This window comes from Batrachochytrium dendrobatidis (assembly GCF_000203795.2).
Source record: "Batrachochytrium dendrobatidis JAM81 unplaced genomic scaffold BATDEscaffold_17, whole genome shotgun sequence".
Taxonomy (NCBI): domain Eukaryota; kingdom Fungi; phylum Chytridiomycota; class Chytridiomycetes; order Rhizophydiales; genus Batrachochytrium; species Batrachochytrium dendrobatidis.
The window spans coordinates 74,040-99,890 of record NW_006281115.1 but is presented as its reverse complement, the minus strand read 5'-3'; the positions used below and the strand labels follow the sequence as shown (position 1 = coordinate 99,890).

At 40.6% G+C, this 25,851-nt stretch overlaps 10 protein-coding genes across 10 annotated transcripts; 4 read left to right on the top strand and 6 right to left on the bottom strand.

Annotated features, from left to right (window-relative positions):
- Nucleotides 1-131: 131 nt before the first annotated feature.
- On the bottom strand, nt 132-1,643 carry BATDEDRAFT_37516 (uncharacterized protein). The gene is made up of 4 exons (XM_006682603.1): nt 1,572-1,643; nt 1,257-1,486; nt 992-1,197; nt 132-924 (listed from the first exon to the last, which is right to left on the bottom strand). Exons 1-4 carry the CDS (start codon nt 1,577-1,579, stop codon nt 157-159), a joined length of 1,212 nt encoding a protein of 403 aa, XP_006682666.1. The 5' UTR covers nt 1,580-1,643; the 3' UTR covers nt 132-156.
- A 3,634-nt stretch (nt 1,644-5,277) lies between these two features.
- On the bottom strand, nt 5,278-6,046 carry BATDEDRAFT_37515 (uncharacterized protein; the record flags this gene model as incomplete). The annotated part of the gene is made up of 1 exon (XM_006682602.1): nt 5,278-6,046. The coding sequence occupies one exon, from the start codon at nt 6,041-6,043 to the stop codon at nt 5,546-5,548; it is 498 nt and encodes a 165-aa protein (XP_006682665.1). The 3' UTR covers nt 5,278-5,545.
- A 1,409-nt stretch (nt 6,047-7,455) lies between these two features.
- On the bottom strand, nt 7,456-8,598 carry BATDEDRAFT_20992 (CCR4-NOT core ubiquitin-protein ligase subunit MOT2; the record flags this gene model as incomplete). The annotated part of the gene is made up of 5 exons (XM_006682511.1): nt 8,448-8,598; nt 8,144-8,256; nt 7,927-8,077; nt 7,659-7,858; nt 7,456-7,594 (listed from the first exon to the last, which is right to left on the bottom strand). The coding sequence occupies exons 1-5, from the start codon at nt 8,544-8,546 to the stop codon at nt 7,456-7,458; spliced, it is 702 nt and encodes a 233-aa protein (XP_006682574.1). The 5' UTR covers nt 8,547-8,598.
- Nucleotides 8,599-10,315: 1,717 nt separating this feature from the next.
- BATDEDRAFT_92431 (uncharacterized protein) lies at nt 10,316-14,640 on the top strand (the record flags this gene model as incomplete). The annotated part of the gene is made up of 3 exons (XM_006682645.1): nt 10,316-11,093; nt 11,249-11,294; nt 11,415-14,640. The coding sequence occupies 3 exons, from the start codon at nt 10,316-10,318 to the stop codon at nt 14,638-14,640; spliced, it is 4,050 nt and encodes a 1,349-aa protein (XP_006682708.1).
- A 237-nt stretch (nt 14,641-14,877) lies between these two features.
- On the top strand, nt 14,878-15,669 carry BATDEDRAFT_92317 (uncharacterized protein). Its single transcript, XM_006682644.1, has 3 exons — nt 14,878-14,900; nt 15,082-15,362; nt 15,447-15,669. Exons 1-3 carry the CDS (start codon nt 14,898-14,900, stop codon nt 15,643-15,645), a joined length of 483 nt encoding a protein of 160 aa, XP_006682707.1. The 5' UTR covers nt 14,878-14,897; the 3' UTR covers nt 15,646-15,669.
- A 51-nt stretch (nt 15,670-15,720) lies between these two features.
- BATDEDRAFT_33795 (uncharacterized protein) lies at nt 15,721-17,299 on the top strand. Its single transcript, XM_006682585.1, has 5 exons — nt 15,721-15,811; nt 15,878-16,365; nt 16,455-16,632; nt 16,694-16,866; nt 16,925-17,299. Exons 1-5 carry the CDS (start codon nt 15,725-15,727, stop codon nt 17,280-17,282), a joined length of 1,284 nt encoding a protein of 427 aa, XP_006682648.1. The 5' UTR covers nt 15,721-15,724; the 3' UTR covers nt 17,283-17,299.
- A 78-nt stretch (nt 17,300-17,377) lies between these two features.
- BATDEDRAFT_14696 (DNA replication protein PSF1) lies at nt 17,378-18,112 on the bottom strand (the record flags this gene model as incomplete). Its single annotated transcript, XM_006682504.1, has 1 exon — nt 17,378-18,112. The coding sequence occupies one exon, from the start codon at nt 18,110-18,112 to the stop codon at nt 17,378-17,380; it is 735 nt and encodes a 244-aa protein (XP_006682567.1).
- A 335-nt stretch (nt 18,113-18,447) lies between these two features.
- BATDEDRAFT_37513 (uncharacterized protein) lies at nt 18,448-19,244 on the bottom strand. Its single transcript, XM_006682601.1, has 3 exons — nt 18,881-19,244; nt 18,722-18,814; nt 18,448-18,656 (listed from the first exon to the last, which is right to left on the bottom strand). Exons 1-3 carry the CDS (start codon nt 19,138-19,140, stop codon nt 18,569-18,571), a joined length of 441 nt encoding a protein of 146 aa, XP_006682664.1. The 5' UTR covers nt 19,141-19,244; the 3' UTR covers nt 18,448-18,568.
- A 102-nt stretch (nt 19,245-19,346) lies between these two features.
- On the bottom strand, nt 19,347-20,083 carry BATDEDRAFT_36187 (uncharacterized protein; the record flags this gene model as incomplete). Its single annotated transcript, XM_006682589.1, has 1 exon — nt 19,347-20,083. One exon carries the CDS (start codon nt 20,081-20,083, stop codon nt 19,610-19,612), a length of 474 nt encoding a protein of 157 aa, XP_006682652.1. The 3' UTR covers nt 19,347-19,609.
- A 295-nt stretch (nt 20,084-20,378) lies between these two features.
- Nucleotides 20,379-25,820, top strand: BATDEDRAFT_36186 (uncharacterized protein). Its single transcript, XM_006682588.1, has 7 exons — nt 20,379-20,519; nt 20,575-20,802; nt 21,055-21,240; nt 21,306-21,563; nt 21,636-21,866; nt 21,957-22,163; nt 22,235-25,820. Exons 1-7 carry the CDS (start codon nt 20,436-20,438, stop codon nt 25,796-25,798), a joined length of 4,758 nt encoding a protein of 1,585 aa, XP_006682651.1. The 5' UTR covers nt 20,379-20,435; the 3' UTR covers nt 25,799-25,820.
- The last annotated feature ends 31 nt before the right edge of the window (nt 25,821-25,851 follow it).

The window sequence follows — 25,851 nt, the reverse complement described above, 5'->3', positions numbered from 1 at the left end:
ATTCCTCATGCCCTTGTCACCAATTGCAAGCACCCTTAATTTCGATCGTAATGACAAATCCTCAATATCAGGGCTCAATATTCACCTTGACAATTTCATGTTGCGTGTGTATACAATTGTAAATCACATTTGATCAAGACATTCTCGGCATTGTATTTATTCAAACATCTTCTGATACATGCGCTTCTCTTTGGCTGCACGCTCCTTGATCATTCGTTGGGTTTCGTTGATGGTTTTAATGATCATAGCATCAGGTGTGCCAGAAGTCAGACTTTGCGCACGTTCAAGCATTTTACAGCCTTGTTCATATTGAAGCTGCTTCACGAGTGCTTGACCAACACGGAAATAAGCTTTACTTTGATCGGCAGGGGTGACCATGAGTGGAGTAGTTGAATGTTTGACAGTATACGTTGCAAGCGTTTCAGCAATAGACAAAATCCGCTCACTGTATCGCTGCTGTCCAGCCCAATCAGAGATCTTGCCCGATGCCAACGACAAGTTTGAAAGACAAGACACCTTGAGTGCAAAAAACTCGAGCTTGGCTTCATAAGTTAATTCTGTAGCCTCTTCTGGTGATGGATTGATAGCCTCCAAGTATCGAACAGCCTTTTCATACTTGGCAATGGCTTTACTGAAAAAGGACTGAGCAGCAGTGGAATCTGTCGATGCAAGAGCCTGCTTCAACAGTGTGTTGCCAATCGTTTTAATTTGTGATGCAAAGGCAATGTATTCTGTGGGATGATCCTCTGGAATCAGATCGTGGTCTTCTGTGTATTCGGGTAAAACATCCCCATCATCGGGAATAGGAATACCATCCTCTTCACCCTCGGCCAACACACCGCAATCGGCAATCATAATATCCTCGAGAGGTTTATCATTGGCTCCCTTTTCGCAATTTTCAATAGATCGAACTACAGACATGCCCTATTCATCAGATATGCAATCGTGGTTAGATTTACCAATACATCCAAGCATGACATCATAAACCTACCTTGATGACTCGACCAAACACTACATGTTTGCCATTCAAATGAGGAGTAGGACAAGTAGTGATGAAAAATTGACTACCGTTGGTATTAGGACCAGCATTGGCCATACTCAACAATCCAGGACGCTCATGCAACCGAGAAAAGTCTTCATCTTCAAACTTTTCTCCATAAATGGATTCACCTCCTGTACCATCACCTCGAGTAAAATCTAAACCCTAACATGAGTTCAAGCTTAACCCTTTTTCCATGTACATTGCAATACATTACCTCCGCCTTGAATCATAAACGACTTGATGACTCGATGGAATCCAGAACCTTTGTAGTGTAGTTGTTTTCCAGATACTGCCGAGATTTGATCGCCTTGGCATAGGGAAATAAAGTTTGCGACGGTGCGAGGGCAAGTATCTTGATACATTTCCATAACAATACGACCTGTGCTTACCGAGACAGGTCGGTTTCCAAATTGAATATCAAAAAAGCATCGAGGATAAGTTGTGCTAAACCCATCAATAACCAAATAAATATAAAATCGAGGTTTAATAACATGAATTCAACAAGTCATACAAGTCATGCAGGCCATACTTGGTCATAACTGCTCAATCAGTCGTAGAAAGAAAATGTGAATCTGATGTTGAATGGAAAGTTGTAGAAGATTTTTATTTTTACAATTGTATTCACGTAAAATCAAACATTAAATAAGGGTGTCAAAATACATAATAAACTGTCAATTTCATGATTCTACAATGACTGAACTGATGAGTGAAATGCACATTAAATGTTTATCAGAAGCAATCATTACATATAAAATACAATGGTTTCCATTCTATATGAATATATTTATTTGGTAAACACTTAGCAATCCTCCCATGATGAATCCAAATCATCTTCAATTGCTCCAACTTCATGATCAACCTTGTTTCCAACTTGGTTGCTGTACACATCTATATCATGAAACACTTTGGGAAATTCGTCTATGCTTTTGTACCCAAGAACGTCACACAGTTCAGTTCGATATACCATGTTTTTGGATACGATCGAGATAAACTGTGTTTCCAGATGCATCTCTTCGCGTCGCGCTATTTCCAAATCGTATTCGAGTTGATATATACGATCTGCAATAGGTAGACTGGAATACACATCGACTGGCAGCATATCAATATGATAGGGTTGCTGTTGCAAACGGTATTGATAGTGATCTTCAGTATTAGCATCATCCAACTCGTGGCTAGATTGTGCAGTCTCTGTGTTGTGAATAAACGATTCAAATCCAGTATGTGGTAAATCAACTTGATTACTATTTTTAGCACTGTTGCAATCATCACTTTCAACTTGAGTTGGTTGGACTAGAACATCACCGCTCAATATCAAGTGTGCAACATACTCTTCCAAAAGAGCTTGTTCCTCTATTGTTTGCATAGCAGGAATCTGTGACTGCGATAGTAGTGCTGCAACAAGTTCCTTGGGGTCAGGAAATTGATTTGCAATCGCTCGAAGAATTAATTGTTGCTGTTTTATGGACAAGTCTTCAAGAGGTATATTCTCAACACCTTCTCCAAAAAGTTCACTCCAAGCTGCATCAAACCCTGGTGGTGCAACACCTGATCGTTCAAATACAACTTGGCCAGAGTAAGCGTTGGATCGATGAGACTTGCGACGTGAACCACCGTGTGCTAAAGACGCATCATCATCAAACCTGTGTCGACTGTTACTGGTAGTTCTGCCGTGATACTGCAAGCGATAGGGCAGTCTAGCCTCTACTGCTGCACACCTTCTGCATTCATGAGCCTTGATACCAGAGACATTCCGTGTCCGATGCGCAGGATCGCGTAAAGGCAACTTTCCACGATTCAGCAGTCTCTTTGCATGTCCATGTCGAGAATGTAACAAAGAACGGTCCAAATCATTCGAGTCAGCAACATCTTCATACCATTGATCATCAAATTGATCGGCAATCGCCTCGCCCTGATGAACAAGACTGCGAACAGCATGAAGCAATGGCTCCATTGTCAAATTACGGAAATGCTGGATAAGCTGTGGGTTAAACAAGGGAGAGTCAAGATATTCTGCATCTGCATCTGAATCGCCAGAGTCATCCGTGATTTCATTGATCAAATCGACTGGTTCTGATTTGTAATGGGTATCATGATTGACTAGATGCACAGGTTCTTGATGAGTATGCGATTGAACAAGTAGCTTATCAGAAGGCACAGGATCTGTAGCACACTTTTGAGTCGTTGGATCTGAACCAGGTTGAGTACGGCAAAAGTTTTGAAAAGACGCAACCGCTTCAGAAATATTATATTCGGCAAGGTCAATAGTTGGTTTCGCATCAAACGTAGCATTAGCAGATAATGTCGAAACAAACGATTCGAGTCCAGCAATCTGATTTGTAACTGCATCATCAGGATTACCAGTCTTGATGACCAGTGTCGCTGCAGCTGCAGAGCTCACAAGTGTGGCATATCCCATCGAAAGCATGTCCAATCGAACATTTTGTGAAACATCTATGTATACATTGCCAAGAATACAGCCATTTAGTTCATGAACAAGCGGTTCATTGACACCATCTGCATCACACAAGGCTGGATATAACGTAAAATCCACAACCGGTCGCAAGGCTCGTGAAGGAATATTCATTCCTCCAAAAATCTGACGCTGTACAGACAATAGAGTCATGGACACTCGTTGTAGAGCACCCTGAATGGCCGGAACATGAGATCTCCAATCATGAGAAGTCCAACAAGCTGACTCGCTGTTTTCTGCAACATTCAGTATATCAGCCATGGGCAGTGTTAGCACTGTCATAAGTTCTGAATCAGCAGATGAAGGATGGCGGTACAATGATGTACTGGCAGCTTTGCCTTTTTTCTTTTTACGACTAGACTTGGAGAATGATACTGGAGAGTCAATAGTAGCACCAGATTCGATTTTTCGTAAATGAACAATCTTTGCTTGCAGCCCAGCACACAGCATCTCAGCAGCAACACTCACACTCTCTATTGCATGATCGAAAAATGCGTCTGGATTACAGGAAAACTTGTCGGCTCCGAGTCCTTCAAGCACTGCAGGAATAAGGCTTACATCAAACTGAGCTGTATCAAACCCTTTGACTTTATCTAGTGCTTCACAAAGATGAGCATAGTTGCATATCGCGGGGGGTGTGACTTGCGTTTCAGAGTTCTCTAAATCATCCTTTGAATGAGATGATGCAATTGGAACCGACTTTTTGGAACTGGACTGACCGGACGAATCGTTTTCACTATGACCAGCTGTTGAAACTGATGATGGCTTTTGTGAATTGTGTAGTTTGGGACTAAACTTTGCCTTGGTTTGTTGTACTTTATGTTTTTTAGTCTTTCGACCAAAAATTGCTGGAACTTCATCCGCAACAGGCGGAATAGTGTGTACAGGCGTAGTTTTGAAAGGTACCTCGGAACTGACAGATGCAGATTCATCAGATATTGATTTAGAAACATTAACGGCTGTATTTTGACTAGATAAAGTAGATGGTTCTGTCTTGAAAGCATCCTTTGCAACAGATTGTGCATCAGCCTCAATAGAGTGATCTTTTGGCGTTTCAATCATGGTGGTTACTGTCTGTTTTTCCTTGAGTTTCTTCCTAGCGGCACGTTCTTGTTTTTTGGATAACTTGACAGTAGAAACAGTTGAAGTAGAATACACACTAATTGCAAGTGCGTGTTTGGGAGCATCTGGTTGAGCTTTTTCAACAGGAATAGCGGCTGGCTTTGGATCAAAAGGTTTAGTAGGTAGCACACGCCGAACAGTGGGTATAGATGACGAGTTTGTCAAAGGTTTTAAACTGGGTGTAGATGAGAGAAGAGGAAATTCGCTGTTTAACTTGGAATTATATAATGTGGTCGCATGTTTGTCTGGTATCAAAGATTTATCACTCTTGGTAGACGACTCAATGACAGAATCTGTTGTAGACTCGGAACAGTCATTGGTCGAGATATCTACAGAGTCGTTTGAAACTGAAAAACATGGTTCAACCAAGGGTGGAGGGGTGCTAGGTATTTTTGTAGCAGTGGAAGTTATTGCAAAAGTGTCTAATCCAGGTGGGAGGGAAATATGCTCAGGAGATTGAGAGGATGTAATAAAAGGCAACAAAGTTGATGTTGAAACTGACCCAGAAGACAGACCAATTATGGATGAAGCACTATTGGAGCGTGAAATATAGGCATTGCTTTTCAATATGGCTAGATCATAACTAAATGACTTTTGAATACGACTGGGAAAATTAGCAAACGAGTTTGTAGAAGGAAAAAATGAAGAGTTTTCAGTACGGTTTAATGACGATGAGAAAAATGGTGTTTGAAAAGAGTTGGCACGACAGTCGGGATTGTAAGATGTCGTGGAAATAAGAGGGTTGGAAAATAATGGCACGAGTGAAGAGTCAGTAGTAGTTTGACTAGATGTTTGTGCAAAAGTATCAAAAAGTAAAGTGGGTTTAGATGAGTCGGTTATAAAATCAGTAGATGGTCGGCTAGTCTGGCAAAGTATTGCAGTCGTAGCAGATGGCAGGGTAACTGATTCATCTAAAACTTTCCAAACGACTGCAGACGAGCTGATCCAAGAGGATTTTGCTGAAGTAGTTGTTGCTGCTGAAGCATTTGCTGTTGTTGGCGGGCCAGTGAAACTTTGGTCATGATATCCAAGTTTCCGTTCTTCATGGATTGCTGCTGCTGTTGAGACAGGCTCCCATTGATCAATTCCTCCCGACCGGCCTGCGGGAGGTCCTTGAAAAAATGCGACATTTGTTGTTGTGAAGCCATATCAGCATCATTCAAAAACACAGAATCGTCTTGACCCTTTTCAAACAGCCGTTGACGATTATGCGAAACTATATCGCCTAGATTTATCTGACTATTTTCTGTGCCAAGCCCTCCACGGTTTAGCTTCTGCTGTTGCCCACGCAACTGTAGCTCACGCAGCTGCTCAAGTTGATATTGAGCATTGTACCCAGCGTCCAAGTTGGTGGATCCCAACGTTTGTTGCTGCTGGGAGTACTGATTCAGCAACTGTTGCTGTGCCATACGAGCGTAGAGTTGCTGCTGGTGTGGAAACTGTTGCTGTTGCTGAATCTTGAGACGGTTGATCATATTCAGCTGTTGTTGCTGATGCTGCAACAGTTCCTGCTGACGCAGAGAAAGTGAAGCGGTTGCAGACACGGTCTGACTAGGCAAAAGTCCACCAGATTGAGAAAGTGCAGACATGCCAGCACTGCTGCGTAAATGTGAACGAGACGTCAATCCTGGATGGTTTGTCTGAGACTGCAAGGATGACATGGCACCATCGATATCGACACCCTCATTCCATCTACTTTCCTCTTGAGTGGAATTGAATCCATACGAAACACTAGAATCCAAGACACTATTACGCGGCGAGTCTTGACTACCCATTCTACTGCCTTGTGGCGGATGATTATCTGTCTGAGCCGCAGCAGAAAAGGAAGGTCGGGATTGTGTTGCTGCAGAGACCGCATATAGCGACATCAGAGGATTTGGTTGAAATGGATCAAACATGCCGCTGTAGCAAGGAACTAGGCGAGTGCCAATTTCTGATAAAAAGTCAGGAACAGAAACTGGAGATGAAATGAGCGACGTGGCAGAAATAAAAGAAGCTCGCTCCTTTTTTGACAAGGATTGACGAGGCATATCGAATGATAATACTGGAGTAGTATGAGTGGGTGTCAAGAGTTCACCACCCAAAACTTTGGAGCCTAAAACTTGAATAATGGGTGAGACCGATGGATCAGATCTAGCAGTGTTTTCATTTCCCGTTTGATCGGATGGCGGAGTATTTGACAAAAGCTGTTGTTCAGATGCTGAAAATGCAGACGTTTCTTGAACTGATTGTGAGGCTGTTTCAGTTTCTAAATGTGACTCGACCTCTGGTGACACTTCGGATTCAAATGAGGGAACAGGCGAAGATTGGCTATTTGATGCTGGCGCAACCACTTCTGATATTGTTCGCTGTTTCCGCCGCTTGCCTGATGTGTGTGGATGTGCATCAGAGCCATACACTACTGATCGCTCAGGTTCTAATGCAGGATAGTGTCTTGGATCATTAATATCCAGGGGTACCTGCTGATGGGTCTCGGAGCCAGATTCAGAGTCACCGTCAGACATTCCACCCATCTGTTGTGATAGTGTTGGAAACTGCTTGTGGTTATTGAGCGGAATTGTTTTTGCCCTATCCATTTAATAGTAAATTAGCCTTTTATTCGGCAGTATGGTTGATCAAACAGATTGATGTCCAACTTCAATATAGTAAACTGTACAAACACATCAAGGACGACATACCAACTAACAGTCGCAGGTAATGCAGTTTCCTCCTTTTCCTCTCTGCGAGTAGAGGGAAAGGGTGGAAGACGTTGACCAGAGCGTTCTCGACTATCAGGATAGACGACAGTTAGTATCAAGTTGAGAGTTATTCAGTAGTAGATTTAGAATACATACATGGTCTCGTCCTTGATATACGTGTCGGCTTCCTCACCTGGCTCGTGCAGAAACTGACATCCTACATTTTGACAAGGCTGGTTTTTAAGAAAGTAAGAACAATACTTTGTTGTTCCATACGTTGCACTAAATAAAAGCAGTCAGTAGCCTGACAAAAAACCAGACCAAATAGTGATTTAATACAACGTACCGAACGACTCTGCCTTCACAAAGACTGCCATCGACAGCATCGATTGCACGAGTAGCATCATCCTTGCGTGCATAGGTGACGTACACACCATTGTTGTTTGAAGCAGGGGACATGGACACATTATGAGGTTGAACACGACGATTGACGACAACCTTTGTAATTTTTCCGTACTGACCAAAGTAGTCATGGGAGCGAAGAATCTTAAAATACAAGATATAAGCAGGATGAATAAAAAGTAGAGCAACAGAATGTATAAAGATAAACCGACCTCATCATTTTGCAGTTTAGGGGGCAAACCCAGCACATAGACCAGATTTTTTTGAACGACTCTCACATTAGCGAGTTGTTTTCTGGCAGCAAGATCGTGTTCCTTGCGCTCACGCTCCTTCTTCTTTTTAGCATTTTTGAGTCTTGCGACTCTGAAGATAGATATGAAAATAGAGTGAATAACAAGACATGAATAGAAAGTCAAGGTTGAAACTTACTCTTCAGGAGGAACAGGTTTGAACTCTATCGAGTCTTCAGAATAAGGACGACGACAAGCAGGACAAAGACCATTCAAGTTATTTTTAATATGATTCCAGCAGAATCGACAGATCTGAAGCCATACAGTAAATTGATGAGAAGATGTGATGGAAGACAGTACAAGACAGTAAAGAAAGCAAGGATAGTTTTTCAAGACGTTCAAGAGATGATAATGTGTTGATACAATAACAGACAGTTTCAAAGCTCAACAGTTTATGAAGCACACACAGCAGTAGTGATAATAAAAGAGCAATTCATTATTACCTGATAACCACAAGGACAAGGTTTAAAGTACTTGTCGGATATATCAATTTCCTCCATACAAAGAGGACAATCAAGGTCACCTTCATCCGAATACGACATGGTTTAATAAGTGTTTAAAATGCAGTCAAGGTTGATAAAAGAAAAAACAGTTGATTTGTAGCGATATTGAAGCAGAATCAAGTTTTTGTGACAGTTAAGGCGAAACAATAAGAAATCAGCGCAGTTTTAAGAGTGCAAATTGGTGTTTTTTTACACTTGATTTTTAGTGTTGATTTTTAGTATTGAATTGAGTATTGAATTGGTATTGATTTTAGTATTAGAATTGAGTTTGATTCTAATACTAAAATTCAATATTAGAATTCTTGTTGTTGTTCTCTTGAAATTTCTTTGCTTTAAACTCTCTTTTATTTATTCATATCAATCTTCTTGTTCCATCATCTTCTTGGTTAATCTACACTCTCTTTAATTTATACAAATCTCATGTTTTTCATATCAAAAACTTCTTTAAAATAATTGAAACAGTCTCTTGTTTAATACTAAAAGAATCATTTCAAAATATAATGTATATAACCAATAAATATGTTTCTCTCCATTGTTGTTGTCTGTAAAAATGATCAATTCATTCATCAAAAATTTAAAACACGCGAAGGGTCTTGCTGGATTAATACCATACTATTGGATCTTATACTCAATACATGACTTAAACTCTTGATGTTTGCAATTGTAAAAGTCTCATGTAAAATACTCTAGATTGTTGTAATAACTGATTGGCATACAAGTGTTTAAATCATCATCTTGTTAAACTTGTAGTCTTGGATTATATTCTAAACAATGTTTCATTGATTTGTGTCAATATCTTGTCAAGCATCAATTCTTTCATGAGTTGAATATGTATTAAAATAGTCTTGTAAAAATACTACATTGAAACCCTGTGCCACTTTGAGTTTCCATCAACAGTCTAACCCTGTTATTAACCGTATTATACTCTTGTAATATGCGAGTAAATCGTAATAGACTCGAGTCGGAATGAACTTGGTCAAGATATATGAGTTGTACAACATCATGCATGGATAGAAATACAATGGTCAATTTTGCCATGATAAACGCCAGTGCCGAATGGGTTGAATCAACATGGTTTCGTGATCAACCATCTGCTATGAATACCAAGCCTTTTCCTGCTTCGTATTCATCGCTCGTGCTTTGTTTCTTGTTTGGAATTCACAACATTAGTAAGACTGTAAGTGAAATATCCATCATGAATGCCCTTGTACCCACTCATGCTTGTTTTCGTAGCGCTCTCTGCTTGACTACATATTTATCAACACACTTCCTTCTGTCGTTTAAAACTTCACATTTTGATATCCACCAACTATCGATGTTTCTAATTCAATGATTCTGAAAACACTTGGCAGATTTAACCATTACTTCAAAATCTCTTTTTTTATTGACTTGTTTCTGTTGATTAGATTGGGTTTGAATAGAAGGGTTTGTATTCAACCCACTGTCAATCTACTTTATTCGAACCCATTAAAAGGTGAGTTCATACTACTACAATTCACTATTCAATCATGCATGATGTGTCAGATTGCATTTTTATTTCAACATCTTTCATACCAACTGTTATTCTCATCATGAATGTCCAGTTGACCATTTAAAATCCTCAAACCTACTAAAATACGTGTGATGAAGTTGTCTTGATTATATCCTCATAATTATCATTTGTATTCAAAGTTCATTTTAAACCAACACTTTGACATTCTATTAAACAGAATCTGGTGGTTTTACCAACTCTTGTATTTCCTTTATTCAACTCAACACTCTTGTCCTTTTATATTAACAACTACTTCAGCTCATCTCTACATTCTAATATGACCCACCGCGGATTCTCTACTGACACTGATCTAATCAACTCCAACTCAAAATCCCAGCCTTCTCTCTTCACAACACCTGCCTACTCTTCACATCACACTGGTCCTACCGCCATGAGCTCACATTCTTTTTATGGCCAATCTGTTTGGCCATCATCTACTACACAACACTATCCACATACTACTATAGAGGATCGTTCTCATTCACTACATCCTGAACATCGGGATTTTCAAATGGATTCTTCACATGTGTCCTCCAACTCAACCTCCATCGCGCCAATTCATCGTCGTTCTCTACACAAGTCACCCATCCAACACGGTCAAAATGCAATACATTATATCGACTCGGACCATCATCGCACTAAAAAATACCGTCAGTTTCAAAATCCTACATTGTTTTCATCTTCTGCACCTTCCTCTGCCATTAAATTTCGAGCACTCCAACCAGATCCTCATCATTCTAAACCCGACATCTCACTCGACACACCATCTGTATCACATTTGTCTAAAAATACTTTGTCTGCTAACGAGTCTAGCATTCGTCATTCTGATGCTAGCAAAAATACTGATCCGTCTAATACTTTGAGTGCTATCAGCAATGTAAACCAAACAAATACTCCTTTAGTCGACAAACATCCAGTCTTGGAAACACATACTACAGATGAATTAAAAGAGCTTGATCAGCCCAGTAAAAGTCCTGATATTCTTCGGCGATCAATGCGACTGCAAACTCGAGATACCTCCTTGTCAAATCGATCATCCTATGCTGATGCTTCTGGTTCGTATTTTGCACCATCTATATTTTATATTGTCAAATAGTCATTATTTTAATCGCATGCTGTTTTCATATTACATGATTCCATTTTTCAAACCGTGTATTGTCCATTACGGGCCATCACTATCAATCCCAATCAATGTTTCATAAAAATACAGATAGCGATTCCAGTATTATTATCTCGGAAGAGGAAAAATTGCAAAGGTAAATGTTTACTACACAGTTGAATGATGCATCCTTGAAAAAAGAGTTGGAGAGATTGATCTGCTCAAGTGTTTAACATTGCATCATCCATCTTTTTACATGCTTGACTACTATACATAGAGAAATTATGGCCCAATCAAAATTATCTGGTCATTCTTCTCCCAGCACTTCTGAACTTAACCTGTCCCCAAAACCTGCTTTGGTCACTAAAAAAACCAAACATTCGAACCAAGATGGTATAGAAAATGGCTCTGTTGTTTCAACCCGATCCAGTCCATCCAGAGCCCATTTAACGCGATCACCAAGTAACAGCAATGCCATCAAATCCACTCATGGGTTTAAAAAACTTGGTCTTGTATCACACGGAAATGATACCAAGATTAATAATAAGCGAGAGTTTAAACAAGGTGATGCTTTTACTTTAACCAACAGCAGTGCATCCGCTATTACAACAGAAAGTCATCGCTCCAAGAGGGCAGTTCAGGCACGAGCATCATCTAGTGCAAAACATTCCAAGCCTGTCTTTCAATATACACTACAAGGTGGTGCATCAGATGAGACAACTCCATCTACGCAATCTGATAGAAATGGTGCCATTTTGGAACATACCAAAAAAGTTCAAACCGTGTCGGCACCTATTATACAGCGTGGCTCTGCCAGTCGTAGTGACAAATCGGTTGCTTTTTACAATGATAAATCCCTTTCTTTTCGATCTCTTGGAATGTGGGTCAAGCATGGTGATGTAGTCAATACATTTGACAAGCATTTGAGTGCGTATACGTTTTCTCATGGGTTTCATTTAGGCGATCTGGGGTGGATTGCTTGTAAATCAACTCAACTGGAAACTTCCATGTGGCCATGTATCGTGCTACGCAAATATCGTGTTGGGAAATCTAAAACCTTTGAATCCATTACGAAAAAGGATTCTCGTAATGCCAACAACAGACAGGACGCACAGCAAAACCACTTCATCGACTATAGGAATTCTCATGGTCGTTCACTTGAGACTTTACATCCATCAGCTTACAATTACTCTTCCAGTTTACATTTCAATTCAAATGAACTCGACTCTAGCACACACTCTATACGTCCGACTGAAACAAGTCCAAACCCTTGCAAGACTAGACCCAACTCTGCTTCTGCTATCGACAATCATTTTTTTAAAGAATTTCACCATTCCATTGATCAACAAAAAAATGGTCACACCCTTGACTCTTTGACTGAGAAATCCAGATCCAGATCCAAGTCTTTGGTTATACAGGGAAATGTAGGGGTTAAAAATATGCAGTCTACCCATGCCACATCATCCGTTTTAAATGATGGACGTTTTAAAAATCCACAAGCTGAACTTACAGTGGATTGCCATGACTTGCATGCACGTTCCAATCGACTGATGGATGATGGCTCTTTTATCGGATCTCCATCTAGGCTATTACCCCACACTACACCCCATCGCAAATTGAATTCAGTACAGTCGACAAATAACTTGTCGTTTTTGGAACAGTTTAAATTATTCCGCAAGCCTGGTGGAAACAGATTTAAATATCTTGTACGGGTTTTTCCTATCAAACATCTGGCATTGTCTAAACAAAATGGAGCTCATATCGACAAGAGCGTGTCTAGTCCTGAACTATCCACCATGTCGGATGTGATGGTTAATGATGATCAGTTGCTGCCTTATCTCATGTACGAAAAAGGAGTGTCATCTAATATTCTCTCAAACAGTGCTGTGGTTTCAGCAATTCAGCTTGCCAGTTCGTGGGCAGTTCCTGGAGTGTCTGAGGATTCGTTTGAAATGGAAAAAGAAACGGATGACGAGGAAGATGCTGCTGATCAAGATATAATTGAGCAGTATAACCAATCTCGTAGTTATGACAACACGGATCGGATTGATAAACAGCGTAGAAAAAACGCTGTATTAGTTGAACACATTGCTGCTCCACCCTCTTCAAGTCGATCGTTTTGTTCGCGGATGAATATCAAGTTGCCTCGTTCATGGACTACTACGCCTACTATGATACATGCGCATTCTGAGCCTGATACGCTTCATGACTTGAATCCATACTCTCATCTTCAAGATCACGATAGTTTGCCTAGATTACATCATCCTTCTAGTCATGATACATCACCCAATACTATGGTACTTGGTGAGAGTTTGTCGCAAAAAACAGGTCGTTTACGTCTTGCTCCACCTGTTCGACGAGGAGACTATCACCATGCATATCATCCATACAACACGAGTCACACACCAGTAGAGCGACAACGTAATCGACATTATTTTCAGCCCACAGTATCTTCTAGTACCAAGACATCACATGTACAGCCATTGACACCAACCGTCCACTCGACGTTACCCAAGCATGCATTTGGACATTGGGTATCACCAACATACAATAAAAGGTCGCTTGCTTATGTAGCTCAAGATTTGGATTCAAGACACACACAACTTGACTATAACTCATCCCGACACCATCCGTTGCCGACGGTCAGAAATGATCCTTTACGTCCAAGTTCAGGAGATGGGGATTCCATATCAGGAGTTCAAGAACTATTCATACGATCGGGTCTTTCTGGACATAACTGTAAAGAAAAACTAATGCGACCTGTACCAGTTACTAGAATGATAACACGATTCCGATTGGGAGCCGAGTACATCCATGTAGGAGATGTTGTGCGACTTGCGTTGCCTACAAGCAAGCAATCCCGAAGCAAAACGCACTATACCAATTATTTTGGAACCGGAGGAACCTCTACACACAAGTCGACATACTCGACATCAGAACGGTTTTTAGTAGTGCATCGTATCATTAGCATTGAAGAGGAACGACCCACGCGTGGTGAGTATGTCAACATGGGATTAGATCGAGCTTACAATGATGTATGTGGACCGATCCATAGTGATGGTACAGTACAACGAAACCGAATTCGACGTACGTTGGAACTGGAGATGAACGAGTGTCGTAAGATACTAGAAAGTAGAGAGTTGTATGTGCATGGACCTTTTTGGCGATCAGCTGCGGACGGACTTGGTATGGATTTAATTGATCCTGTCCGACAAGACAATCTATCCAATGTTAAACTATGTGGACTACTGTATACGATTGAACCTGAGCAAACTGAAGCGACTGAATTGGATAAAGTACGAACATGTTGGAACGAAGCTGATGGATTAGCGTGTTCCAGTTCTCATGGGATGAACAGTGAACTTGAAAAGCGAGAATGGCGATGTAGCCAAGTAGTTGTTACAGTAGATAAAAATGAGGTAGCAGGACGTTTCCACTGGCAATTTGGAAGTAGTGAATGTGTATATAGACCCATTCCAGTAGTTGAAAAGGCTAGATGGTAAATAAATAATTATACTTGTGAATAGGACATGGAATAGTGATGAATAGAGTCCAACGCGAATACTGTCTATCTGGACATGTTGATTCTATAAAGCCAATCATGACAATTCATTTGAAGCGGTTTAAAATAATCGCTCATCTGACTACATGTGCTAATATACAAGACAAGATAATCAAAAGTAGCGACTTGAAACAATTTCAGCTTTTATTTTCCATAAATAACAAGCCATTGTAACACTTTATTCAAACCACAACAACTATGGTAAGAGTCCAACACTATTCTTGTAATGAAAAGGGGTTGACATGGGATGAGTGTTTGTATTCAATAAAGAGTGGATTCATTGATGATTCTACAAGTGATTGTTTTTACAATGAACTTGATAGATCAGTTTATTGTACACCATTGAGTTGAGGTTTATCAAGACTAACACTCTGCTCGATAGTCTTCTGGAGTTGGTATTCACGATGATGTTATTGCTCGCTTTGAGGAGATGAAGTTACGCCACCAACATGCTTACATTGTCTGCAAGGTGTCTGCGGATGGGTCTCAAATCGTAGTGGATCAAATCCTTTCTACTGCAGAATCCCTTTGTCTCGGAACAGAAGCCACTTATGCCAAGTTTGTTCAAGCTCTTCCAGAAAAGGAAGGAAGATACGGTATTATGGATTTAAAGTATGATATTGGTCTTGAAGGTCTTCGAAACAAACTGATTTTTATTAGTTGGTAAGTCCAAGTTGATTAAATCAATGAATTCCTATTGGATTCATATTGTATTTCATACTGATTCCAAGTTGTGTATGTATCAAGGAATCCTGATTCTGGATCGATCCGATCTCGTATGATATACGCTTCATCCAAGGCTGCTCTGTGTCAGCGTCTTGATGGAATTCACAGTGAAGTTCAATGCACGGATGCATCAGATGTGTCCTTTGAGTCGGTGTTTGAGAATGTTGCTCCCAAAGGAGCGATTCCTTTTAGCAAGCCTGCTACTCCCAACGAAGAATAAATTGTCATGTGTTCCTCAGGAAAATATTCATGAGTTGATTTACTTTTTTTTATACTCGATTTCAACCATTGATAACATTATGATATCTTACTCTCCCCATACAACCGAGTCAACTCTCTTAGAACCTCATAGTGGGGCATCTACTATACGCTTCACTTGTCTATCTGTAAGTGACTGCTTGAGTGGGTTGTGAATCATTCGAGAAAATTCATTCATTTTTTATATCCAATAGTGTCATGTTGCATTTCCAACAGCAGATGCTCAGAGAGCACATATGAAGACCGATTGGCATCGATACAATCTCAAGCGTAAAGCTGCAGACCTTCCACCCATAACAGCCGAGACGTTTGCTCAAAAGCTTCAAGAGCAGCAACTCAAATCCAGTCAACAGCAACAACAAGCTATGCAACCCAACGAATGCCATATATGTAATAAAGTATATGCTTCTACCAATGCATACAAGAGTCACTTGGCATCAAGAAAGCATCGTGACATGCAAGTCAAGGTTGCCTCGACTCCTGTAACTGAATCAAGCCAAAACGACCAACCTGTTGAAAAGAACCCAGAAAAAATCCAACGAGCCAATTGGCAAGAGCGATTGATTGCTGCTACGACTCAAGACGAATTTGAGGCTATTATGAAGGAGAAAATGGAAGCTGTAAAGCCGCTTGAGGAAACTGATTGTCTGTTTTGTTGTCATGCAGCAGATTCATTTGAATTGTATGTATTGACAAGGTTGGATTATACTGAATTGTACTGAATTGTATCTAATGCATAGTGTGATGGTGTATTGAAAATATGAATGATAGAAACTTGGAACATATGACCAAGGCCCATTCATTCTTTATTCCAGATGCCACGTATTTGGTAGATGTTAAAGGTTTGATCAAGTATTTGGCTGACAAGATTGCTATTGCCAATGTATGCATTTTCTGTAACGGAAAAGGTCGTGCCATGCACTCTACTGAAGCTGCTCAACACCATATGGTAAGATACTTTCAAATAACATGTTATAATCCACCATGTACTCATTCTGGTGATGGTTTAGATTAGTAAAGACCACTGCAAGATGGCCTATGAGAATGGTGAAGATGAAGAATATGCAGATTTCTATGATTTTAGTCCCATGTATTCTGATGAAGAGACAAACAGTGACGAAGAATGGGAAGATGTTGCTGAAGCCATGACAACCACGACCATTTCAGGAAGACGTCGTCCAACGTAAGTCATGTATTGGATTAGTAATGTGACATTGCTAACCTTTATCTCTGGTATTTAGTCGAGCTCACATATCTGAGAATGAAGTTGAGCTTACTCTCCCATCTGGTATCAGTATCGGTCATCGATCCTTCCGTACTTATTGGAAACAAAACCTGAGACACAATGAAGTGGTTGCAGGCAGCAGACAAGATCCTGAAATGATTCGTCTCATGTCAGGACAACACAATCTCTTGGAACATACAACTGGTAACGGTCTGTCATCCATGTCAGTAGCAGCTCATCAACAGCTTCAAATGCATAAAATCAGACAACGCGAATCAAGACTCCAACATCGCAGAGAGTACGAGTTTAGAACCAAGATTGGGTTCATAGGCAACAGTCAAAAACATCTTGTGGATCCTTCTCGACCCACATAGAACCAAGTTGTGTTGAATAAAAGATGTTTTTATTTAAATACAAGGTTTACCCATAAAATTGATGTTTGAGTTGAATAGTTTATAAGATTGTCATTTCAAGATACTATTTCCTTTACATCTCCAGACAAAATAAAATCTTCTACATCGCATCGTCGTACAAACAACTGAGCACCTGGATCAAGTCGAAGGGTTCCGTCATCCGTGGCAATCTCACCACAATCTCTTATTACTCGAATCTCAACAAAGACTGCATTGGGAGGAATTAAACCCATTCCCAAATCCAAATCCAAAAAATAACCTCTAAACTCGCTGGCCAACGTCTTGTATCCATTTACAAACTGGGCTTCATGACCTGACATGCATTGAGTGACTTGATCTGAAAGTGTGGATGCCGTGCTCGCACCACCCGGTGCATTCCATAACATTTCTACCAAACGATCCAGTCTCTGTCGTTGATAAGCCAACACACACCGTTTGTTTCTAGCCAATGCCAACGTATGCAAAGTACAAGCCGTCTCAAGAGGTACAATTGCTGCAAGAGGTTTAACACTGACATCCTTGGGTCTCAAACCTTGAATAGTAGATTCAAAGATTGCAAGCTGACTTTGTAAATGTTTTGTCTCCAAAAGAATATCTCGTACAAGGTCGTCCTTGTACACTGCAAGTGTAGACATATCTCGAGATCTTACTGCTTCTTTAACAAGCTTTAGTGCTGTTTCGCCATAGCATTTTGTAGAAATTTGATCAGTTGAAGTTGTGTGAGTCGATACTCTTGTCGAGTCTCGTTTTGATGATTGTTTTCCTCCATCCTTGCATGTCGAGTCCTTCATGTTTGTGTAATTGTCAAGTCCGACTTTTGGTCCGAATTGAACAATTTATTTGGTTTAAAATCTTGATTTTCTGATTCTCATCGTTTCATTACAATCGTATTCACATGCATGATAAACAGTCTCGTATTGAATGACCATCTCATCCAATAGAATTGTTTTTTTAAATGATTTGGATTGACTGGTTCTTGTAAAACATTAAATGCTCACATCTTGTTTCAACATATTCTTGACATGGTTGGACTCGGAACCCCTTGACATGTATAGTTGTATAGGTGAAATGGTTGAATTAGAATATCAACGAATTCGAGATTTCATACAAAAAGTCATTAATATTTAGCAACATTGTTTAACCATGTTTATTCCAAGATCAATACAAAAGTGCTTGATTTTATGTCAAGATGACTGTACACATCCACAGTACAGTTTCAATGTGTCGTGTTGATTATAATCCTCAGATTATCGCCTTCGTTTTATTGATAACCGACGTTCGGTTTCTTGTTGCAATCGTTCTTCTTCTGCATCTTCCCGTTTGGCAATACGCGCACTGGAATTGAAGCAGTAGAAATGGGTTAGAGAGTGGTATGAAGGGGTGATGATAAAAACACATACCTTTGTTTTTCCTCGCGATCCAAAGTGGAAAAGCCGACTTCCATATCTGATCCTGAATCAGAATCTAAACCGTATTGACGTGATGATCCAGTACTAATTGGTAGATAAACAAGAGTGAGTTGAATTGAAATACAAGCACAAGTAAAACATAAAACATACGCATTGCTTCCACCACGACGAAACATTTGCTGGATAATCGACGAAGTATTTTTTGCAACAAACTCAGAATCAAGGATGGCTTCGTCTAGATTATAATGGTTAGGAGCCGACGAGGAAGGCTTTTTGTGAGGGGGTGAAGAGTGTCGTTGTTGCTTGGTAGGTCTATCGTATGACAGACTGTCTTTTTTGTGAGGATCTGGTTTGGGATGATGTCGTTTGACAGAGGGTTGCGACGAATGATCTTGACTTGATCTGGACATGGCATGTGTGTTGGATTGAAAGGATTCGATACGACGCACAGGTGGGGCAGTGATGGTTTGACCACTAGCAAGAGATTTTTGATTTTTTGAAATGACGGGTTGCGAGAGATTGCGATGCGTGGATGCGGTGGGGTGATGATCTTTTGAAGAGCCAATAGATTGAAGACGACGTTGACGTAGTTCATCGAATCGAGCCTCTATATCTTGTGGACGAGGAGCAGTTCGTTGAATGGCTTTCAAGTCGGGTGGAGGAGGTGGCCGTGATTTTGAGGCTCGAGAAGTGGATTTAACAAGAGATCTTGACTGTTTCAAGGAATTTGATAGACTGTTGGCTGAACTGGTATTGGGTCGCGATGGGATTGAAGATATGTTGGATGCAGGCATAGTCTGACGAGGCAATTTATTTGTATTTGGATATGTAGACTGTTGACTTAAATGCCGACTCAATTGCGAACCTAAAGGCGGCTGTTTAGATCCCATAGAGGGGAGCATCACTAGCACGATGACTAGTTGGAAGACTTTGAGGGTTTTGAGAGAGAGACGAAGCAGCAGAACCCAGACTAGTTTTTCGAGTAGTATTTTTGGAAGATGAATGAATTAGGAGTTGAGTTGATTTTGGATGGTTAGAGCGAGCAGGTTTTGTACAAGACAAATTCTGTTCAGCAGCCAGTTCGTTAGCTTTTGCCATACGCATGAGTTGAGCAAAGGACAAATTAGCAGATGGAGTAGGTTTTAAAGTAGACTGAGAGTCATGACGAGGAGTATCAGATGAACGAGATTGAGGTTTACGATGGGATGAAGGGAGTTTCTGAGTATGACTTGAACTCTTTGAAGTTGACTTTATACGAGAAAGTAATCCAGGAGATAGAATAGAGTCAGGCAACTGAGCAGCCTTTTGTTGAAAGTCTTGCATTCTTTTTTTAGTTATATCGTTTGAATTCATTATGAGAGTATAAAGAAAGTTGAGAAAAATGTAAGAATGATTATAAAAACCAAAGAATTAAATTGGAATGAATGGATTAATAAATTGACTGATGAAATGAATGAATTGACTGATGAAATGAATGAATTGACTGATGAAATGAATGAAATGAATGAATGAATCAATAGAATAGAATTGAATAGAATTGAATGAATTGAATGAATGAATCAATAAATTGGCTGATGAATTGAATGAGTTGAATGAATGAATCAATAGAATGATCAATACGCGAAGTCGAGTTCAAGTCGAGATTGATCTCAACTTCAACCATTCTTATTCAAGTCATTGGCATCTTGCAGGCTTCAGACCCATTATGACTGATTCTGATGCTGTTCAACAGCCTGTTTCGCAGTCGATTCTAGAACTGCAACGTCGTCTTCAACAAGCATCCATGACTGTATGTGTTGTTATTCAAGAATGATTCAAGTATTATTACTAAGTTATGTATTTAGTCTCTAGCAAGGAATGCTCACGAGCATCACTCCAGTGCTGAACTACCTTCTAATCACTCTAAAAGTGCTACTGCTAAAGGCATCGACTTGCACAGTCAAGACAACTTTCCATCTCTGCCCATCTCTTCTACGACTTCTACTTCGAATCGTCCTGTATGGAAACCTCCTACTATGACACCTTCTTCTAACCATATCACCGAACACTTTGAAATCCCTCCACAGATGCAGGTAATGTTCATAAAATGTTCATGAAATATCCATGAAATATTCATAAAATATTCTTGAATTGTCTTGATTCTTCTCGCTTGTGATCTTCTAAAAACTGTTTCTTTTCTTGTTCATTCTTTTTTTCCATTACAATTCATCTCGTCGTTTTATATGTATTGGACTTGCAATCTTGTCTTTTATAAATCTGTTTGGCTTCAAACTCATCTTGAAAAATATTCCATTTCTTGATTTTTCATTTTATTGCTACGCCAGTTGAAACAGCAGCTTGGAAAACAGTCCTCGTCGTTTGAGATTTGCAAGGGTATTATGCGTCGCATCGGAACTTCCATCGAACTGTCCACTAACCAAAAATCTGGAACCCTTACTGTTCTCATCTCGGGCAATCCAAAGGCTGTTAATCAGGCTAGGCGTGAGGTTCTTCACGGACTTTGTGCTCAGGTATTCAATCCATCTTGTCTTTATCTTGCTTTTAAATCCCACATTCTCATTCATCTATATTACAGATCACTCAGCAAATTTCAGTTCCTGCATCCGTACGATCTTTTATTGTTGGAAAAGGTGGCCAAACTCTCAAAGGAATCACTAGTCGCACTCTCACTGAAATCAATATCATTCGTACAGATAAACCTAGGGATGGAAATACGCTTGATATCGATCCTTCAACAATCGATCCCTTTGCTGAGCAGACTATCACCATAATTGGTGATCCCGAAGGTGTTGCCATGGCTCAAAAGGAAATCGAAATGATTGTTGCTGCTCGTGTATGTATCATTGCTTGCTTTGTTTTAATCATCACTTTACTCAATCTATTCCATAATTTTGCTATTATACAGACAAGTACTCATATTTCTCGCGTAAAAGTCGATCGATCTTACCATCAGTTTATTGCTGGTCCCGGTGGTTGTGCCATTGCGGCTCTTCAGGACGAACATGGTATCAAGATCCATATCGCACCAGCTGATGCTGTATCATCCAACACCGATATCAACGATATCGTTTTGGTCGGCGACCGTTCCGCTGTGTTGCCCGTTCTCGCAAAAATCACCCAGCAGTATGAAGATCTGGTATGATTTTAGTTTACTACTTGCTCTTGTTTATTTGAATAATCGTATTGTCTTTCACCAGTATGACTAATATTGTGTGAATCTATTTAGAAACGCTCCACTCGATCAATTTCAGTCCCCATCAAGAAGCAGCAGCACCGGTTTATTTTTGGTCACAAGGGCTCTGCTCTACAAGAAATTTTCACTTCCACCAACTGCATTGTTGAAATCCCACCTGCATCTAGCGACAGTGACGTCGTATTTGTTCGCGGTCCTGAAAACATGCTCACCATCGCACTTCAACTTGTTTTGGAAAAGGTATGATGATGTGATATGTGACAAGGTTTATTTTGTTCTTATTTTTATTTTTACAATCAACTGTACATTAGACAAATTCAATCTTTATGGATGAAATCCCCGTTGCTACTTTTTTGCCAGCAACCCTCAATGCCAACTTTATGATTCAATTCTTGATCAAAGATCGCATACAGTTCAAAGCAATTGAAACCGAACACTCTGTCATCATCGCTTCGTCTCTAGCTGCCAATGGAAAACCTGCTACAATAGATGTTTTGGCAAAATCCAAGGAAAGCATGCTTGCTGGTAGAAATGCTGTTGTTGCTCTTCTCAAGGAAAAGGGACATGCTATTTACCTGAACTCGTTTGATATATCCAGTGAATTACATGGATACGTCATTGGAAAGGGTGGCCAGAATATCATAAAACTAATTGCCAAACCCCAATGGAACGGTCGTTTGGTCAACGTCATAATGCCTAATGAAGACAGTAAGAGCGATCAGGTCATTTTGGCCATCAAGCGCGATGCTACTATCCCTGCATTGGCTGCTAGCAACACGGAAGCACTTGCACTGTTTGAATTGATTAAAAATGATATCATCGATACTGCCACTGCCAACGCTGATGTAGTTGTCAAGACACTCTTGATTGACCCTCGATTCCACGGTAGACTTATTGGCTTTGGTGGTGCTACATTCAGAGACATTGTTTCTCCCTACAATGGCTCGGTTTCCATCAAATTTCCTGCTTTGCACGACAAAACTGACGCTGCTTCCACTGCGTCAAAATCTTCCAAACCCAACGGATCCAAGGACTCGGCATCCAACTCATCCGAAGTTGTTATCAAGGGTCCCCAGAAAAATGTTGAAGAGGTTTGTCATACTATTGAGAAACTTGTTGCGGATATGCGCCATCTTGAAACCATTTCGTCTTTCCGTGAAAAAATGACTGTTCCCAAAACCCATGTTAGTCTTTTAATGAGCTTTGGTCTTGGCCGGACTGTGCGTGCCATTCGTGAAAGGTTTGCAAATCAATCGTTGAAACTCCTTCCAGCCGAAAAGATATTTGAAAAGGATCTTGCCACGCCAACTAGCATGCTTCATCTTTCAACTGAAATCACAACCACTACTGGTGGAAATGATACTCTAACCATTACTGGGCCCAAGACGTTTGTTCTTGCCGCTAAAGAAATTCTTTCTGACCGCCTTGAAAAGCTGGCTAATTTTGCCGAAGTTCATTTCAATGTCTTTGACGAGATGTCTGCCGAGGCTCGACAGGTTTTACAAGACATGGGTGCTGAATTCAAGCAATCTGCTTTCCGTCGTTTGGTTGGTAAGGATGCTAAGCATCTTAAAAAGTTTTCCGAACAATACGACGTGTATATCAAAACTCTGAAAACTCGTACTGACGAGACGGATGAAGAGAGTGCTGGTGCTGAAAATTCCCAGTCACTTGGTACTCTAAAGATTGAAGGCAACAAAACAACTGTCAAGGATGCCAAGCGTGATATTATTGCTTTTGTACAAAACGATGTTTTGCACTCGTTCCGTTTGACGTTCCACTTTCCTCGCTCTGCGTTGCCCCACGTTGTCGGTCGTGGTGGATCTCGTTTGACCAAACTCAAGGAGGATCTAGAGGCCCGGGTGGATTTGAACGATGATTATGAAAGCGATCAAGTCAAGTGTACCATTTGGGGTCGCAAATCGGAATGTCTGGAACTCAAGCGCAGAATTGAAGATGCCATTGATAAGTTGGTAAATATTGATACTGTCAATGTAAGCATTCCTTCTTTCTTGCATCGTCATATTATTGGGCCTGCTGGCTCTACCATTCGTAAACTCATTGACGAAGCTGGTGGTCCCGATCAAGTCAAAATCAACTTTCCAAAGAATGGGGATGGTTCGGATGAAAATGTAGTTGTAGTTACTGCACATTCTAGCAGTGTTCACCAAGCTGTGTCGCAACTGATGCAACTGGTTGCTCAGGTAGTGGCACATGGTGGAAATGGAACTGACCAAGTCAAGGCCGCTACATCCATATTTTCCACTGTATATACAGTTGAAGATGCTCACAAGGTTCAAAAGGTCACTTTTCCAAAAGCTGATATGTCGTATGCCTTTGGACGATTGCGCGATGGGCTAATTGATCTTATGCGCAAGCATGGTGTTACCATTTGGATTGAAGAAGATGAAGCTACTGCTAGTATTCATGCTCACATTGCTGGGGGTGAACAATCGGAAAAGCATGTTCAGCAATGTGCAGCAGCTATTCTCTCTCATCTTCCTGTTTCCAAAACGGTTGCGCTTCCTGTCGAGATTTTGGAAATCCTTCAAGTTGCGGGTACTGAGCAAGTACAAATGCGCGAATCCATCAACGAACATCTTCGTCGGATCCGCAGTGATCATGGTGTGACCATTGAATTTCCCAACAGTCCTGCCAAATCTACTGAAGGTAGCTTTATTTCTATTCGTGGTAGCAATCAGAAAATGGATGCAGCGATCTCTGCCCTTGACTCGGCTTTCAAGAATCTTAAATCGAACAAGCATCTGATTTGTATGACTATTGCCGCAGGGTATCGACCTCACATTATCGGACGTGGTGGCCAAACTTTAAAGCGTATTTGTGACGAAACGGGTGCATTACTTGACTTTGTTTCTCAAAGGCATCATAACAGAGATGATCATGCCAATAGCAATGCTGTTGAAATACTAAAGATTCGTGGTGTGACACAGACTTCTGTTGATGCTGCCAAGGCCATTGTGGATGGACTCATTGCTGAACAAAGTGTGAGGATTAAACGTGATGCTGAACGCCAACAGGCTCGTGAGGCAGCAGCTCGCCAACAGCCTGCGCGTATTGATGACGATTCTTCTACCACGACGTATCGTACTGGGGGTATACCTGGATATGTTCCACCTGGATTTTCTGGGCGTAGCAGTGCAAGTCAATCTAATGGCGTAGGTGCTTCCACTAGTATCAAGGTAGCATCCGCTATTTCTGGCTTTGAATTTTCTGCCAACCAACATCAAATGCATCAACCAACGGGACTGTTTACTTCTGGCTCAGCTGTGCAAGATCAAGGATGGAAATCAGTGTCCAAGAAAAATAACCGTGCAAGTTCCAATACTTCTGGTAATACTACTACACTCGAAGAGGCTGCACCTGTTGCTCCTGTTGCCCCTATTGCTCCTGTGGATGAGGCTGCACCTACTACTGGTAAAAAAAAGAATAAGAAGAAGAAGAGTAAGCCCGTTTCTGACGCCGATGCTCAAGTTGAACGCGATATCGTAAGCCCTGAGCCCGAGGTTGTTGTTGCATCATCTGATTCCACTGCTACGGCTCAACGCAAGGATCAATCCAAACAAGTACAAAAGCCTGTACATGATGCAATCAAACCTGCTGCTGCTTCTGCTCCTGTTGCATGTGTAGTAGACATGCCTAAACGTGCCCCCTCGCCCATTGCTTTTGAAGTTGCCGAAGATGACGGATGGCAAACTGTTAGCACCAAGCGTACTGGTAAAGTTGCTACAAACGTTGAATCCACCGCTGCTGACACGTCCATACCTACAGAAAGTGCAACAAAAAAGAAAAGCAAGAAAAATGGTATTTTTTTTAATGTTATCCAAGATGAGCAGGATGATGAAAACAATAAATAAAGCGAGCTTTCAAGTATTTTTGAATTCATCTGTTTGAATATGGTAGTTGTTTT